The sequence below is a fragment of the Peromyscus eremicus genome, chromosome 8a, assembly GCF_949786415.1.
Source record: "Peromyscus eremicus chromosome 8a, PerEre_H2_v1, whole genome shotgun sequence".
NCBI classification, from domain to species: domain Eukaryota; kingdom Metazoa; phylum Chordata; class Mammalia; order Rodentia; family Cricetidae; genus Peromyscus; species Peromyscus eremicus.
Window position 1 is genome coordinate 32,571,843 of NC_081423.1, and position 17,896 is coordinate 32,589,738.

A 17,896-nucleotide genomic window follows, 5' to 3' on the forward strand; every position below is an offset into this window, starting at 1 on the left:
TTCTGACCCTTCAGATTCCTGGTCACATAGAGAATTTACAAACCACTAACTCACCTTTTTCTATTATTAAATAAGTCTAGCTATTACTAAATAAGCGACTATCAAATTCCAGTGGTACACCCTCTATTCCACATTTGACCAATGCAGTGGTAAAACTCAATTTGGTTTTTCCTCTTCAATACCATCTTATTGACAATGGTGGCCGCACATTGGCCAATGTCTCCGTGTTTCATTATATTCAGGTCCTTTTGAGTTATGATTTCAGAATTTTTTATGTTCTTGAGTTCTCATTCATTTGAAAATTATCAACATATCTGAATGTTATTATAAACAGCAATAAAAGTATAGATCATTGTAACATGAATCTTAAAGGGTCTTATTAATAAGAAAAAACTCAGGAGCCAGATATTGGGGTGACCGCTGAAACATCAGAGAAATAGAACAAGCCACAGCCAACCTCACCTCACCAGTTCCTCAGCTGATCTTGTTTCCTCAAACTGGAAGCCCCTGTGTCCTCATCCAAATAGATCTCAGTTGAACTGCTACTAAAAGCCTAAAAGTTTAACCAGGCTCTAGTTCCTTGTCCTCACCCCTTATATACCTTTCTGCTTCCTGCCACCACCTCCTGGGATTAAAGGCGTGTATCACCATGCCTCACTGTTTCCAGTGTGGCTTTGAATTCACAGAGATCCAGATGGATCTCTGCCTCCAGAATGCTAGGATTAAAGTTTGTGTGCCACCATTTTCTGGCCTCTATGTTTATCTAATGGCTGTTCTGTTCTCTGAACCCAGATAAATTTATTAGGGTGCACAATATATTGGGGACACAATATCATCATAGATTATGGATTGCTAAAAATTCTTGTGTGACAAAACTCTATGCAGAACAGATGTATTACTTATTTCCTGTCTCAGAAAAAAAACATATCTGGGCCACTTACATATACTAGCCTTGGAGCTAGGGTATATAATGGCTCTGTTAATTGATTTAACAATATTTATTGGGAGCCTTCCATGCCTTGGGAACAGTGCTGAACCATGGAAATACAGCACTGAAGAAATTCACCATATCCAGTAGGATAGTACTTACAGCACAGTGGTCCAGACAGAGAATGTTGAAAGTGTACGAAACATGTCTTATCATTTAAGATGAATCAGAGATATTATTTTTACTTATTCGGGGATATATCCCCTCCTATTGGATATACCACCTCCTATGGTGGTATATTTTATATAAACGTTTATGGAAGGAATCAACTGGTCTGGAGACTTTTAAGTAAAACATGCCTGAGTCTGGAAGCTGCTAGGATAACAATTTTTCTTTTTAAATTTTCTTCTGGATGTCTTTTGATAACCAAACAAAAATGTCTGTCTACCTATTTACAAGATAGTAATTTTCAGTAGACTCCTTTCTATTTACAAAAGACTTAGAATAACAACTGGGTTGGCTTAAGCACTACACCACAGTAAATCTTTGAAAAGCAGGGAAGAGATTTCCAGATTCTGATTTTGCTTTCCAGTGTGCATAAATCTTAATCTCCATTCCAAGTTTCAATTTGAGATTTGTATCAGCTTAATGCACAGACCATCTTGTGTGAAATGTGCTGTGCTGTATGAAAGAAATACATGCAGTCAGCAGGCTGCACTTTGATGGGGAAAGACAGTATGCAATCTCAGCTTCACCCCAAAATGAGTTGTTCCGATGCAGACTCAATAGTCAAGAATTAAAGTAAAATGTTTCAACATGGAAAAAAATGTATCAGAGAAATTAACCTCCATCAAGATCTTGTGAACAAGATTTTGGTTGATGAAGTGATCTGAGACTCTTGGTGACAGATAGGTAGTAAAGGCAACACACAGGATCTGATTGCAGTTTGTTACCTATGTGTGCCAAAGGAGGCCATTCAAATCCATCTTAGGTGCGCTTGCTAAGCTACCTGTACACTAACATCTTGTCTTTATCATTCACTTTTCAAGCATGGAACCTGAATACTTTCCTGGAAACACTGACTCGGCATTGAAGCATTGATGACCTCCCCCTGCAGTAGATTTAATGCAGAGGGAAACTTGCCAGCATCCCCAAACTGTTCACAGTGAACACAGGTGAAATGTCCTTTGACTTCCACATTTTTTTTTTTTTGGTTTTTCGAGACAGGGTTTCTCTGTGTAGCTTTGTACCTTTCCTGGAACTCACTTGGTAGCCCAGGCTGGCCTCGAACTCACAGAGATCCGCCTGGCTCTACCTCCCGAGTGCTGGGATTAAAGGCGTGCACCACCACCGCTCGGCTGACTTCCACATTCTTGTCTTGGTTCCTGATTAACTTTCTTATATCTTATTTTGATTTTTACCACAGAAATATCAACACTGAAAGCAACTTTTATTGCCTTCTTAAGGCTACAATTTACTAAATTCATTTGCAGTTTAATCTCCTGAGTTCTTAGAGGACATGGATTTTTAAGAGATTGAAATGAAGGGTCAAAATTTTCACTTTGACATCTACTGCAAGGCATGAATGAAAAGAATATTAAATTGACAGCCTCTCATATGCCATAAAGAAGAACATTAATATTTGAAAACTCACTGTGTCCTCTATCACCCAGGATCTCACAGCTCAGAGAGAGGCACAGACATACAAAAGACCATGTGTGCATGACAAACGTTGTAGCAGGACCATATGAAGAGTTTCATACCATGCATTCATGGCAAGTGTTATAGCAGGACCATATGAAGAGTTTCATACCGTGCATTCATGGCAAGCATGAAGACTTTCATCTAGAAAAGAGAAAACAACTCTTCCCGGGAAGGCCAGGGATGGATTTACTAGTTGAATTTTTTAAAGAAGTTAAATATATTTGAGAAATAGTAATTTTCAATAAGAAATTTGTTGCATTCTCCCTCAAATTGATTCTGAACTTTTCTTGGTCCTTTGCAACAGACGCTGCTGACCGTGGGAGGCTTCCAGGGTTGGCACACTGGCAGCACCTGGAGCAGAAGGAAGCAGATGAGTGCTCAGAGGGTGAACTTATGATACTAGCCTTGTTAGTCCTGGGTCTTGATCCGTAGGAATACTCCACCTTCTAGAAAGAGAAGAGGAACAACCAAAACCAGCAACAACAACAACAACAGCAAAAAAGCAGAAACATGAGTGCTACACTTTACACATTCTGTTTTATCTCTTTATTATTAACTCTTGGAGGGCAGTGATGGAGGTTGATTCTAGAAAATTGCATGTGCTAGATAAATGCTCCATTTGTCAGCCACACCCCCCAGGTCCACGTTAGATCCTAAATACAGTCTCCATGTTAGTACATTTGGATACTAACCTCAAGCTGTGAGGGAGGTGATGGATACCTGGGCTCTAACTTTAGACAAGGAAGCCTAGCCAATGTTGCCAGAGGGATTCTTGCAAATTCTTGAGTGGTAAGAATAAAATTAGAGAACATCTAAAATGAGAGTTCAAACACAACCCACTCGTTCCTAACCTAGTGATTTCCTGTCTAAAGGAGAAACAGTACGGGAAAAGTGGAATTGGGCAATAAAGTAGAGAATGCGATGCATAATTCTGGAGTGTTTAGGGAATTGTGGGGGATGTTTTAACACATACTGCTCATAGGAGGCTCTGCGTGAATGTCCACTCTTTGCTCAAGTGAAAGGCAATGAAGACTTTCAATACCAGCTTAGGGGAGGACTTCATATTGGTAGGTTTCTCAGATTTTCCCCAACTGGAAGTTTTCCTCTTTGTTTTTATTCTAGTCTTCTATTTGCTGACTCTCTTCGGCAACACCACCATCATTGTTCTGTCACGGCTGGACCTCAGACTGCACACACCCATGTACTTCTTCCTCTCCCATCTTTCTTTTCTGGATCTCTGCTATACCACAAGCACCGTGCCGCAGCTTCTCATTAACCTCTGTGGGTTTGACAGGACCATCAGCTATGGAGGGTGTGTGGCTCAGCTCCTCATTTTCCTTGCCTTGGTCTCCACAGAGTGTCTGCTCTTGGGGGTCATGGCCTTTGACCGCTATGCTGCTGTGTGCCGTCCACTGCACTACACCACCATCATGCACCCTCAGCTGTGTCAGACACTGGCCATCTCCTCCTGGGTGGCTGGCCTTGTGAACTCGGTGATCCAGACAGGACTTGTTATGGCCATGCCCCTCTGTAGCCATCGGCTGAATCACTTCTTCTGTGAGATGCCCATATTCCTGAAGTTGGCTTGTGAAGACATTAACGGAACAGAGGCCAAGATGTTTGTGGCTCGAACAATCATCTTGATATTCCCTGCAGCGCTGATTTTAGGCTCCTATGGACACATTGCCAGGGCAATTCTGAGAATCAAGTCAATGGCTGGACGCAGAAAGGCTTTTGGAACTTGTGGGTCCCATCTCATTGTGGTCTCTCTGTTTTATGGCTCGGGCATATACACGTACCTCCAACCCATCCACCGATATTCAGAGAATGAGGGAAAATTCGTTGCTGTTTTTTATACTATTCTCACCCCCATTCTCAACCCTTTAATATACACTCTGAGGAACAAAGATGTGAAGGGAGCTCTGTGGAAGGTGCTTGGGAAAAGCACAGATTTGGTGTAAGAGGGGGAAGCAGGACACGTATAATTCTCTGTGATATCACTCATAATCTGAAACCCACCTTTGAGGGTTACTAGCAACAAACAGTCTTCAAGGTTCCAGGACTATTCTTCCGGGAATCTGGAAGTGGGGAGGGGTTCTTTTGCAATGCTTTCTAGGTTAGTGTATACGGTCCTTGTGCAAAAGGAGATGCTGATCTATATAGCTACTTTCCACAAGAATATTGGGAAGGGCTTGCATTTAAATTGTGCATGGAGAGTAGAGGATCACAGGCATTTCTGAGAGTGAAGTAAGACTTAATATATGACATCACCTTATCCAAAGTGATTGATTTCTGGTGTGATGTCATGTAGATGACCTTTTGCTCAAAGGCATAGGACATGAATTCACCATTGGATTTCCAAATAGTTGCCATGCTAGCTATAGCCTCACACCCCTTAGATTCTGTAACTACATTCCCTAGTAGAAGTTACCCCACTGACCTTCCAATGGCTAATGTTCCATGGAGAGATAAGGAGGTCATGGCCAGTGGTAGAGTTGTAGCTATGAAAGGCAGTGCCGTTAGGATGGTTACACACAAAGAAGCATCATAGTCTCTCCAGCTGCACGAGGAAACTGTGCCAGGAGGCTGAGTGACATGAAGACTTTCACGTAAGAGGAAAGAGAATAGAGAAGACATGAGCACACACAGAATGATCCATGAGGGGGTGGTATACAGAAGAAGAAAACAAAGCCAGAAGGTTCCTGAACAGGCAGATGTAGGAACTTCAAAGAGACAATGGACTCTTGACAGTCTGCCGTTGTCATTTTTCCCATCTATTTAATGCCTTGTTTTACATTTATTTACTGTGTGTGTGTGTGTGTGTGTGTGTGTGTGTGTGTGTGTGTAGATCAGAGAACAACTTGTAGGAGTCCGTTCTTTTATTGCACTGTGTGGATCCCTGATCATCTCACCAGCCCTTTTCCCTTTTCCATGTGTTTAAAGATTGGATGTCTATCGAAGTGTATATGTCCTTCTAAATAAGCTTCTAAGTTCCATTCTCAGACATTATTTTGACTCAAGGCAGATCTTAAAACTTTAAGAAGAACATATAGGATACTATGTTATATGGCCTTACCTTGGAGGTAATTTATATTTTTTCAATTAAAAAATACATAATAAGCATCCATAAGAAGGGGAGAGTCCCTAATATTTTTATAGTTATTTGACTGAGTATAATACATAAATTAATAAAAGACTAACAAGAGAAAGCCCATAGACATTTTAATAAATTTCTATATACACTGGGATATTCATAAAACAATAAAATCCTAAGAAAATTACTATAAAGCAAAATGTTTTTATATGTTTTTAAACAAAGAATAAGTAATACATGAAGGAATTATAAAGCAAATGCATCTCTCAGGTAGGATAGAGATATCTCTAAGAGGCATATTAAGGGTGGGTTTAAGTCTAGTGAAGATAATTGTTATTTCAAATAGCGTATTTATTTGGGTACATTAAAGTCTTATCTTGGACAATCTTGTGGCTAAGGCTATTTCCCCACATTAGGAAAGTGATGTCAACCCCCTCCAAAGGATCTCTATAGTTTATTTTTTGTAGGAAAAGACAGTCTAAATGCCTCTTTGTGAAATTTTGTTTTCTCTAGTGATTTCAGCGTGAAATAAATAAGATTCCTTGTAAGCATTTTTTGGCATAACTCAGCATCAACTCCTTCAATATTTATGAAGCCCATGGCAATATTATAATAGACAGACATCTGTAATGATTAGATCTGAGTAACTGGCATATCTATAACCTCAAACATGTATCATTCCTTTGTATTGTCAGCATTCAAAATCTTCTCTACTCACTATTTTGAAGGATACAATATTGTAAATATAGTTAAGTTTCTATGTAGAGAGATGTTATTTCCACCACCAAACTAAACCCTAGTATCTGTTAACCATCCTCTCTCCTTTCTCCCAGAGATACAATTTGTTGTTGTAGTTGTAATTGTTAAGCTTCAAAACATAAAGAATAGATTAGGATTAGAGACATTAGTGAGTTTTCTTTCTAAATAAATAAATAAAGTAAAAAAAAAAGCTAGAAATGAGGACTTACAATGTGCCCAATCAATGTCCTAAAACTCTTTCAGAAAAGTACAAGTATCTTAATATGGTTGAAAAAAATGTAAGCAGGTAATTAAAGAAGAAAATGAAATGGAAAATAAAACCATGCAAAAAGATGTTCTCATCTCCATATAATCAATGAAATGCAAATTAGCAGGACAATGAGATAATTTCATAGCATCTCATTAGCAGACACAAGAATGTATTTTTGGTGGTTCTGAGCACTGAATTTTTATAACTTGATATGGTAGATACATTAATGCTGAGATACAATCTCACTCCTTAAAGTGCTTTTAAGATGAGGTAAGGAAATACATTAATTTAGAATATATGTATATATATATATATATATATATTTAAAGTTCTAAGATCTAATTCTCATAATAGCTTCTTAATATTTTTGTCAATGTTTCGATATCTTTTCTATGCACCCTTACATGAGGAGATACACCTAATTTTTATTAATGTTTACTCTTGCCAATCATTGTATAAATTGTTTTTTCAAATTTGTTCTAGTTTTGGTTAACGTTAATTTTACGTGTTTATTTGGCTCAATATGATATTTCAACACATGAATATAAATGAACTTATAAAATCCTTCTTCCATCTACTCTCCCCCTCCACTCTTAGCCAGTTCTAGTAATCACTAATTTCCATTCAGGTCAATGTTTTTAGCATCAACATATGAGAGAATATGTGACTCTTGTCTTTCTATGCCTGGCTTAACTAATACAGTAGCTTCAATTCATCAATTCTACTTAAATGACAGAATTTCATTCATCTTTGTGACTGAATAACATTATATTATGCATATATTGAACCTTTTCTTTTCCATCCATCCATTGATTGGTATGCAGAGTGATGCTACACCTTGACTACTGTGAACTGTATCACAACAAACACAGTAAGTGTGTATCTCTTTGGATGCTGATTCAGATCCATTGGATATACATCCAGAAGTAGGATACCTGGATCATGTGATAGATCTGTAATAAATCCAGTCTTTAAAAGAACATGCACACTGTTCATCCTAATGTCTGTACTAATTTGCATTCCTACCAACTGTCAGATTTCCTTTTTCTCTGTGTCTTTACTAGTATTTGATATGTTTTGCTTGTTTTAGGAATGTCATTAAAACTAGAGTGAGATGATCTCTCATTGTAGTTTTGATTCAAATTTTCCTTGTATGTAATGAAGCCAAACTTTTAAAAACATATTTTTAAACTATTGTATATTTATCACTTCAGAATATTTTCACCACTTCCCAAAAGAAAAGTGATAAATATACAACTCAGGGAACAAACTAAAAACCATTGAATTGCAGACTTAAAATATTTGCATTTTACATGACATCACTAAATGATCATAAAAACACCTTATTTTTAAATGATTTTTATTTATGTGTGTGTGCAAGCATGTGTATGTGAGTGTGCGTGTGTGTGTGTGCATGTGTGTGTGTGTGTGTGTGCGTGTGTGTGTGTGTGTGTGTGTGTGTGTATGCCACATATGTGTATACCTGTGGGGGCCAGAAGACTGTGTCAAATCCCCTGGAGCTGGAGTTACAGGTAGTTGTGATCTGCCTAACATGGATGTTGGGAACAGAACTGCAGTCCTCTGCAAGAGCAGCAAGTGCTCTTATCTGCTGAAGGGGCTTGGGATGAAAGCATGAGTTGGTTTACTTACTTCCTTAGGGTAATTATCTCATAGGAGGTCTGAATTTCACCAGACTGTGACTATCCTTAGAGCTGGATATCATTGGAGATAATACTTTCTGTACTCTTCAGGCAAAAAAAGGCACCAAATAAATTTTATTACTAGAATAACACTAACTCCCACTGAAAAAAGTGTTAACTAAATACAAAAGTCACCTCCCATATGTTGCCATCAATTCATAAACAATGTCGGTAAGTCACACTAAATCATTTACTAGTTGGGAATCTGAGGCATACACATGTCAAGAAAATGTTCTATGGTTGGAAATTTTGCAATGATAGATCATTTTCTTTGTATTATACTATGATTCCTTAAGTGGATACAGAAAATTTTGATTTTCAAAAATTTCCTGGAGCTGGAGAGATGGCTCAGCCGTTAAAGGCTAGGCTCACAACCAAAAATATAAAAATTTCCTGTATTATGTGCAATAGTAGGAAATGTATAATAAATGATTTTAGGATACATTGGTGAAATATCTTTTTCAGTTTTGTTGGGGATAAAAATAAATATTTACATAGCAAACATTGTAACGGAAATTAAAACATCAAAATCTTCATTAAGGAAATAAATATTTAACTGGATTAATGATTCCTATAAATAGAATACATGAGTACTACATGAAGAGTCCAGAGAAGGAAAAGATTTAAGTGACGGACAGCCTATGATCACTCCCAAGGGAGTCATGGAATGTGTTCTGGTGGGTGAAGGCTGATAAGACTGTTGTCAAATTAGGGGAAGCATGAGGAGTGTCTTCTCCTACATGGCTTACAGGGCAGAGTCATGTAAGAAGAGGCATGCTGAGGATGCTGATACAACTGTTTCATTTGGGCAGTGTATGAAGAACCGAGGGAATTGATAATTCAAGGTGGATCATGGAAAGCCCATTGCTTAAGTGTAATTGCCTCATTGGGGCCCAGAGATCTCCAAGGCCAACCTGGCAAATGATTCTTTCTTTGTTGCTACCATGGAGGCCTTGGTAATGTCCCCAGGGCATGTGTGGTGCACTAAAACCTTAGTGTCATGGGGTGATTTGGTAATACACCAGATCCTTTCAATTCTCAGTTAACCAACCGAAGGGAGGTTGGAGGGCATTGCAAGGATGCTGTCACTCCCTGGGCTACCAGCATCAGAAACTTCTTTTCTTGTGCAGAACTATGTGAAATGGTGATCTCCAGGACAGGATCTCTTGTTCAAGACCTCTACTTCAGGAAAGAAATCAGGGCCACAGAGGGACATAGCCACCTTGAACATCTCTTGTGTAGACAGTCCCAAGTGGGTCTCACATTTGCCTTTGAAGCCAATAGAATTCGGGCTGTTAACAGGGTGGTTTCTTTTCCTAGTACTTGGGTGAGTACTGACCAGGTGAGTTACTCTAGCTTCACAGATGAAAATCAGGCTATAAATATCCCATTACATAAGCAACACGGGACTCCACTCTGATGGACAACTGGCTTAAGGACACTGAAGTTGTTTTACTGCTGATAGGGTTTCTTTCTCTGTCACCTGTCTACTTACTTCACCAGACACAGCATGCAAAAATAGTCTCATTTGCATGTATTTATCCCAACTGCACACAGTTAAAGTAATAAGTATTTTTAATTTGAAGAAGTGTCGATTTAAAATAATTTTTAAATCTTTTATAAAACTCAAATCTGAAAAATCCAAGGCTCTAATAAGCTAAGTAAATTGCACATATCAGAACCAGGCGATGAAGAAGAGAGGTGTGGCCAGTGGACAACACAGCAAGGAAGATTTGTTGTAAGAATATACAGAGGGAGGGAATGTACTCTAAATCAAACGATTGGCTGATACAAGTTAAAACAATTTATTAATTTAGTCTTTGAATGTTTAATACTCTGCCTGGATTCAAACTCTGGGTAGCTGGTATTGCTCTGAAAGTTGTTGTGATATTATGAGTTTTCAAGAGTTTTGAAGATCACTGTAAAAACCTGTAGTGTAGAATGGGCTACTGCATGGTTTCTAGTGTGAATGGTCCAGATCAAAGTATGACTCATTTTGCAGAAGAACATACAGATGGTGATAAGGAGTTGATAGAGGAATGCTTTGGTGCCTGGTAAGGTTTAATATTGAGTTAGCTTCCCAAACGTTAATGAGAAAGTTACACATGCAGGTACAAAAGGAAGATGTAAATTAGACTCAAATTATAAAATGTATTCTCTAACACTGAAGATGATTAGAGAATAATTTCTGGAAGTTCTGCTCAAATATAAAATAACATGTTTTACTTGAATGTGATTCTAATAACTACACATTAAATCAGTGGGCAAATGAAGGATGTAGTACTATGTGGTTTGGGGGAATAAATATGGTTCTTATTGGTGAATTATTTACAGAGATCATGAGAATACATATAGACATGCATGAACACACACAAAGAACATAGACTTGACTGCAGGTAATCACTGACATTTGTGTTACAGAAAATCAAGTATGCAAGTGTCAAAATGTCTTATATTTGCCAGGAAATAAAGAATAGGAATGAAAAAATTTTTAAAAATTTATATTGATTTGAAAACAAGCATTAGGGAGAGTTGGAATGCTCCAAACCATTACAGTTAACCATTTGGTTAATGTAAAAATATTTTTGACTCATACTGAGAGATCAACTTATGGCATCTGAGTGAGAGGACAGAGTTGAAGGTAGAAGTACAGCTGCCAGTTAGAGATAGCTCCATTTCAACTTCATTTTCAAGTTTACTCCTGACCAATCTATAGTCTCTCCTCTAGTAAACTTCAGCATTTTGTCCGAGTTTTGACTTTTTGCAAAGAAGAAAGCAAGCTGGGCATCTTTGCCATATGGCAGATCTTTAAACAGGAGCAAAGGTTATCGTGGTTGTCTTATGATGTCTTTTTCTAATCTAGAAAACTCAATTAAAAACACCTACTTCTCAGGCAGGGTTCTTGCCAATTGTTTGTTGGATTGTCACACTTTCCTGTAATCACAATGGAGCATTGAGAACCTTCTAATAAATGATGAGAAGATGCTAATTTGGCAAATTTTCTCATATTGAGCAGAGGAAATTAAATTAATTAATTTCCATTAATTAATTGTTTCTTTTAATCTTGTCTGATAAGCTTCTTATGTCCTATTTTTATTTAATGACTTGTTTTATTTTCAATTATGTGTATGGGTATGAGTATGGATGTATGGCCACTGGTGCCAGTGGAGGCCAGAGGAGTAGGATATCCCTGAATCTGAACTTATGACCTACCTAACATAGATGTTAGGAACCAAACTCCAGTATTACAAGAGAAGTACACATTCTTAGCCTCTGAGCCAGTTCTCCATTCCCAATTGTGATTTCTACTATGAGAAATCACAACCTGGAAAGAAAACAAACTTTTATGTGTAACCCACTGGCATATTAAAGGATGTTCCTGTGAATTCTCAGGGTTCCTCATGGAAATGGATTTTCATGAGATTTGAAGGAGAATCAAATGTTTCCATCAACAAGTTACATGAGATCTACTAAATGTTATGAATGGAAGTAACACTGAGTGCATCTTCTATTCCATAAGGTATGACACTATTTATTTTAGAAGACTGCAATTTATTTGGCATGTTTATGACTACACGTCAAGAAGAGTTTGTTTCCAATTAGAATTTCTGCATACTGTCCCTTGACAAATAATCCCAAGTGATTGTGGTCTAAGAGAAGTCATAGACGTTTGTAGTGGAGCTTTTTAAAAAATGACAGTGTGAAGCATACATCTATAAGAGTACTCTCATACCTAAGGCTCAGGGAACATTATGGTGGAAGAGAGAGCAGAAGGAATATGAGAACCAGAGAATCCTGAAGCTTCCTGTGAGACTATGTCAGGAGTTACACCCTAAAAGTCTCAACAACGTGACTCCTTAAACATGAGATGAAGGAGGACAATAAATGAATGTGGATTGGGGAAGCCCCATGAGGCCTCAGCCCAACAAAGAACTACAGCAACTCCTGACTGATGGCGGTGGAAGAAATAGTCTTCCCTGGAAAATAACACACCAACTGGCTATCCAATACCAAATGGTCAGTCCTGAAAACACACACACAAGTAACATTATACAGACTGAGCAGGTTGTATTTAGGAATACATACCCATGTACATATATTCATGTAGCAACAATTAATGAAAAAGAGGCCATGAATTTGAATAAGAGCAAGGAGGGGTATATGGGAGAGTTTTGAGAAAGGGAAGGAAGGAAATAGGGTAATTATATTATAATCTCAAAAATAAAACAAATACTTGAAAAGAAATGTAAAAATGAAGAAAACCGATTCACCAAGTTAAAAAAAATTGATGGTGGTTCCTTCATTTTTAAAACTCACTGTCTTCTATACCCCGCAAAGATCTCACTGAACAATAGCATAGAAGAGGTTTTCACAGAGTGTGAAAATTTCTGGAGAGAAAGTGTACAACGAAGTTTTGGCTTGGAGGGAGAAAACAGCTCTTTCTGGTAATTTCAGGAATGAATGAATCAGAGGGAAAAAGTAGAGTATGTCTGCCATGCTGATTCGTGACATGGAACATCGGTAATAAAAATTAATTTTTCTTCTAAAGGGATCTACACTCTTCAGTCCTTTGTGGCAGATGGAAGCTGTGTGAGCCAGGAGTCCAGAACAGGTGTGATGACAATATTCACTACGCAGGAGGAAGTAAATGAATACCAAAGGGAAAATATGTGATCTCAGCCTGGTTATTCTTGAGTCTTCATCTACTAAAACACCCTGTCAAGTAGACCAAGATGATAAGCAAAAAGAACAACAGGGGTTCACAAGAGATTTATTGATTGACTGATACTGTTTTTCAGAGCACAAAATCAGGGAGTAGCATATACTAGACAAGCACTTCACCTATGAGCTGCATCTCCAATCCCACATTAAATTTTAAAAGCAGCTTCCCCGTGACTGCATTTGGAACCATGCCTCAGTGTTGTGACTATGGTAAAATATCATCTCTCCTTCCAGACATGGAAATATTGAATCCCCAGGGTTGAGTGGTCTCAATAAAGTCATGATACAAATGATCAGAACTAGAACTGAAGCAAAGGGGACACCATCTTAACAGGGATGTCTTATAACTAAAGACGAAAAGAGAAAGATAACTGGATAGGTCGAACTAAATAGCAACATGGAAAATACAATCCATGAATCTGTAGTATTTAAGATGTAATGTTCAAAGCCATCCTCCTCACTGGAAGCATTGAATTCTTTGATGTTTGTGCTGGTCAAAGGCTATGACAACCTTCAACTCCAGTTCAGACAAGGCCTTCTTTTTAGTGGGCTTCTCAGATTGGCCTCACCTGGAGCTTGTGTTTTTTGTCATCATTTCAATTTGCTACTCCCTGACTATCTTCGGCAACACAACCATCATTGCTCTTGCAAGACTGGACCTTCGACTGCAAACACCCATGTACTTCTTCCTCTCCCACCTCTCCTTCCTGGACCTCTGCTACACCACCAGCACTGTGCCCCAGCTCCTGATCAACCTTCATGGACTTGACAGGACCATCAGCTATGGAAGGTGTGTGGCTCAGCTCCTTATTTTTCTTGCTCTGGCTTCCACAGAGTGTCTGCTCTTGGGGGTCATGGCCTTTGACCGCTACGCCGCCGTGTGCCATCCACTGCACTACACCACCATCATGCACCCCCTTCTCTGTCAGGCATTGGCCATCTCCTCCTGGGTGGGGGGCCTTGTGAACTCTCTGATTCAGACAGGTCTCATGATGGCCATGCCTCTCTGCGGCCATCGACTGAATCACTTCTTCTGTGAGATGCCCATATTCCTGAAGTTGGCCTGTGAGGAAACAAAAGGAACAGAGGCCAAGATGTTTGTGGCTCGAACAATAATCTTAGTCTTCCCTGCAACACTCATCCTGGGCTCCTATGCTCACATTGCCGGGGCAGTGCTGAAGGTCAAGTCAACAGCTGGGCGCAGAAAGGCTTTTGGAACTTGTGGATCCCACATGCTTGTGGTTTCTCTGTTTTATGGCTCAGCCATCTATACTTACCTTCAACCCACTCACACATATTCAGAGAGTGATGGAAAGTTTGTTGCCCTTTTTTATACTATCATCACTCCCATGCTCAACCCTCTGATTTATACCCTGAGGAACAAGGATGTGAAGGGGGCTCTGTGGAAGGTGTTAGGAAAAGGCACAGACTCCGGGTAAGATGGGGAAGAAGGACCAGCTCATTTTTCTGTTATAGCTTTCATAGTCTGTTCTAGGACCATTGGTCACTAGTAAACAGCCTTCAGTAGACCCCAGAGTTTTAGTGTCTTCCTATTGGAGAGGTTGGGGATCTCTTGTGGCTCTTTCTATGTCAGTGTCAGAGAGTGAAAGTTGCCTTATATCACAACATTGTAAAGAAGGCTTGGGAAGATGGTATGTTCTAGCTACATGCAGAGAGTGTAGGAATTGTGAACATCTCAGAGTGAGGAAAGGCTCAGTAAATGTGTCATTACCTGATTCCCAACAGGTGCCCCAGAGGAGGCACCAAGTCTTAATGCAAAGTACATGAGTTCACTGCTATGGCTTTCAGTGGAAAATATGAAAAAGCATTTCATACTCAAAATCTAAAGAATTACCTCACAATTTGCCCTTCCCTAGCTACTCATTCCTTGAGCACAGATAATTTCATATTACCTGATTGTGACTTTACTGTGTCCCTAAGAGTGTGAAAAAAGCATGACAGGAAAGTTACACAAACTCCACCCTAAGCAATGGAAACATTTCTCTGAGTCATCAAGGGCGGTAACAAATAAAAATAATTGGATTTAATGGCAATAATCTATCAGTAACATTTGATTAATGTCTCTGTATGTCAGTTACTTTTTTCATTGTTAGGACCAAATGATCAGGAAACTTGAAGTAAAGATTCATTTTGCACATGGCTTCAGGAGGTTCAGTCTGTCATGAAGGGGAGGACATAAACAAGTAAAGCAGCTTCACATCATGGTCGGCCAGGAAGCAGAGAGAGCAGAAATACAGGCACTCTGCTGGCTTCCTCCTTTTTCCCTTTTATTCTCTCCAACCCGCCAAGTCCATTGACCTTGTCACGTTCATTCTCCCAGGTAAATGTATTCACAGAAACATCCAAAGATGTGTCTCAAAATTGATTCTTTGGTGATTCAAAATCTAGTCAAGTTGTCAAAGAAGACCGACCACTATAGGTCTACCCATGGTCAGCTTGACACCCAAGCACATATTCAGTCTGTCTCCAAGAGTCTCATTAATCTTAACAATTCTGGAATTGTTCAAAAGGTCAAGTTAAACTTCTCCTGTGAGACTCAAAGCAAACTCTTGGCTATGAGCCATTGTAAACATTGAAAAAGTATTTATAGCTGGGCAATGATGGCACATGCCTTTAATCCCAACACTCTGAGGAGGCAGACACAGGCAGATCTCTGTGAGTTCAAAGCCACCCTGGTCTACACAGTGAGTTTCAGGATAGCCACAAGCTATACAGAGAAACTCTGTCTCAAAAACAAAAAGATTTTATACAGTTCCAATATAGAATAACAAAGTATGAACATTCTTCTTCCAAAATGGAGATATGGGAGCATAGAAAGGAGAGATGAGACCAAATCAAGACTGAAAACCTGAAGATCACACATTAAAATCTATAGCTCAGTTTCAGCATCCAGGTCACGTAATGGCATGATTCAAATTCCAGTGGGCATGGATTTTAACAATAGATGCTCAAAATTCCCCCTGGGATAAAGTTTCTTTTTAATTTTAATTTTTCTAACTCTCCTTTACCTACCATCTCACACTGACACAGCCTCTAGTCTGACATCTTACCCTGAAGTCTTCCTCTTAATGAATTTTTACCAATCCAGGCATCTACATACATTTTCATTAATCCTCAAACAGCATTATAGGTTATCCACAAAATCATATCCCTGATGGAGAAAATGACTCTTAAATATGTAAGAAAGATTGTCAGGACTTTAAAAACTTGTAATCTACAGCTGTTTTCTTACATTGTGTCAAGATTCCTTAAGTGTGTACAGATAATTTTGATTATTAAAATTTTAAATCATTGAAGGGACCTTGGGTGGGAAGAATTCACCCATGAGCCACTTCTAGGCCTAGCAGGCTGTGGAGGACAAACGCAGCTCCACCCCAGGGCTAGAAACCTAGAATTCACCAACAAGCTTGCCAGGCACCTCTGGGCCAGGGCAGTCAGTCACCATTATGGTGAGTACAGAGTAGCAAAATGGGAGAGGGGAGGAGGCAGCATGGTTCATGTGCTAGGAAGAGAGACAGATCTGAAGAGGCAGTGAAGAATAAGCTGAAGTAGACACCCAGGGACATGGAGATGTCTGGGTCTGGACTGCTACCAAGGGCCATGGAGTTTGTCCTCCACAGTAGTCCATGGCCCGGATACAGCTGTGGAAGTCTATGTTGATGTCCGTGGCTCCTGTTATTACCAAGGGCCCTGTGGACATGTGGAGTCTGGGCTAGTACCTGTGACTCTGTTGATGTCTGCATCAGTGGCCCTGCCTCAGCCAGGGTCTGCATTGATGTCAAAGGATGCTATTGCCATTGAAAGCCATATGGATGCCCAGAATCTGGGTCCACACCTGAGACCATGTGGGGGTTCAAGGGCCACATTGCCATTGAGTCCACACCAATCTGCATGAACAGCACTACCAATCTGGACGATGGTGATATCTGGCCTGGCCTGCTGCCAAGGACCATGTCTGGGTCCATGGTTCAACTACAGCTGTGTTCTGTATTGATGTCCATGGCCCATTACAGTGCCACTAAGGGCCACAGGGATGTCAACAAACTGGACCACCACCTATGGCCAGGCTACTGGGCATATGCAGATCTGAGTAGCCTGGACTGCCACTCAGGGCCATGGATTCATACAGGCCAGGAATCATGACTGGGTCTATGGCCCTGCCACAGCCTTAGTCTGTGTTTTTGTCTGTGGCTCCTATTACCACAGAAAACAGTAAGGATAGGGCTGCACAGAGCTGGCCCCACCTCCTCACTGGCTAGAGGCCCTGCACCTCTCCTGGGCACCACAACAGAGATGACCCTGTTGTCAGGGGCCCAGGTGAGCTGGCCCAACAGCATGAGAGCAGGAGAATTGACCCTTTCCCCAGTCATCTGCCATGTGGTGGCATGGGTGTAGAAAGCATGCCCTCTCTACCCTCACCCCTTGCCACCTGCAGCAGGTGAGAGAGCTAGCCCCAGGGACACTGAGAGTGGGAGAAATGGCTCTACCCCTGACCAGCTGTAGCACATGAGAGTGGGCAGGGCACCTTACCTGGAGACACACTAGAGCTGATCCTGTTGGCAGGTGCACAGGTGAGCCAGGCCTCTACGTGTGAGAGCAGGAAAGATATCCCTGCCCCTCACACAAAATATGCCCTTTCCCACCCCTGCCCTTGCTGCCCCCCGGGTCACAAGAATGGAAGAGCTGGCCTTGCCCCTCATCAAGGGCAACATCTGGAG

At 40.1% G+C, this 17,896-nt stretch overlaps 2 protein-coding genes across 2 annotated transcripts; both read left to right on the forward strand.

Annotated features, from left to right (window-relative positions):
* Positions 1-3,657: 3,657 nt before the first annotated feature.
* On the forward strand, positions 3,658-4,593 carry LOC131915996 (olfactory receptor 2Y1-like). Its single transcript, XM_059269298.1, has one exon. It carries the CDS (start codon positions 3,658-3,660, stop codon positions 4,591-4,593), a length of 936 nt encoding a protein of 311 aa, XP_059125281.1.
* Positions 4,594-13,660: 9,067 nt separating this feature from the next.
* LOC131915997 (olfactory receptor 2Y1B-like) lies at positions 13,661-14,596 on the forward strand. Its single transcript, XM_059269299.1, has one exon. It carries the CDS (start codon positions 13,661-13,663, stop codon positions 14,594-14,596), a length of 936 nt encoding a protein of 311 aa, XP_059125282.1.
* The last annotated feature ends 3,300 nt before the right edge of the window (positions 14,597-17,896 follow it).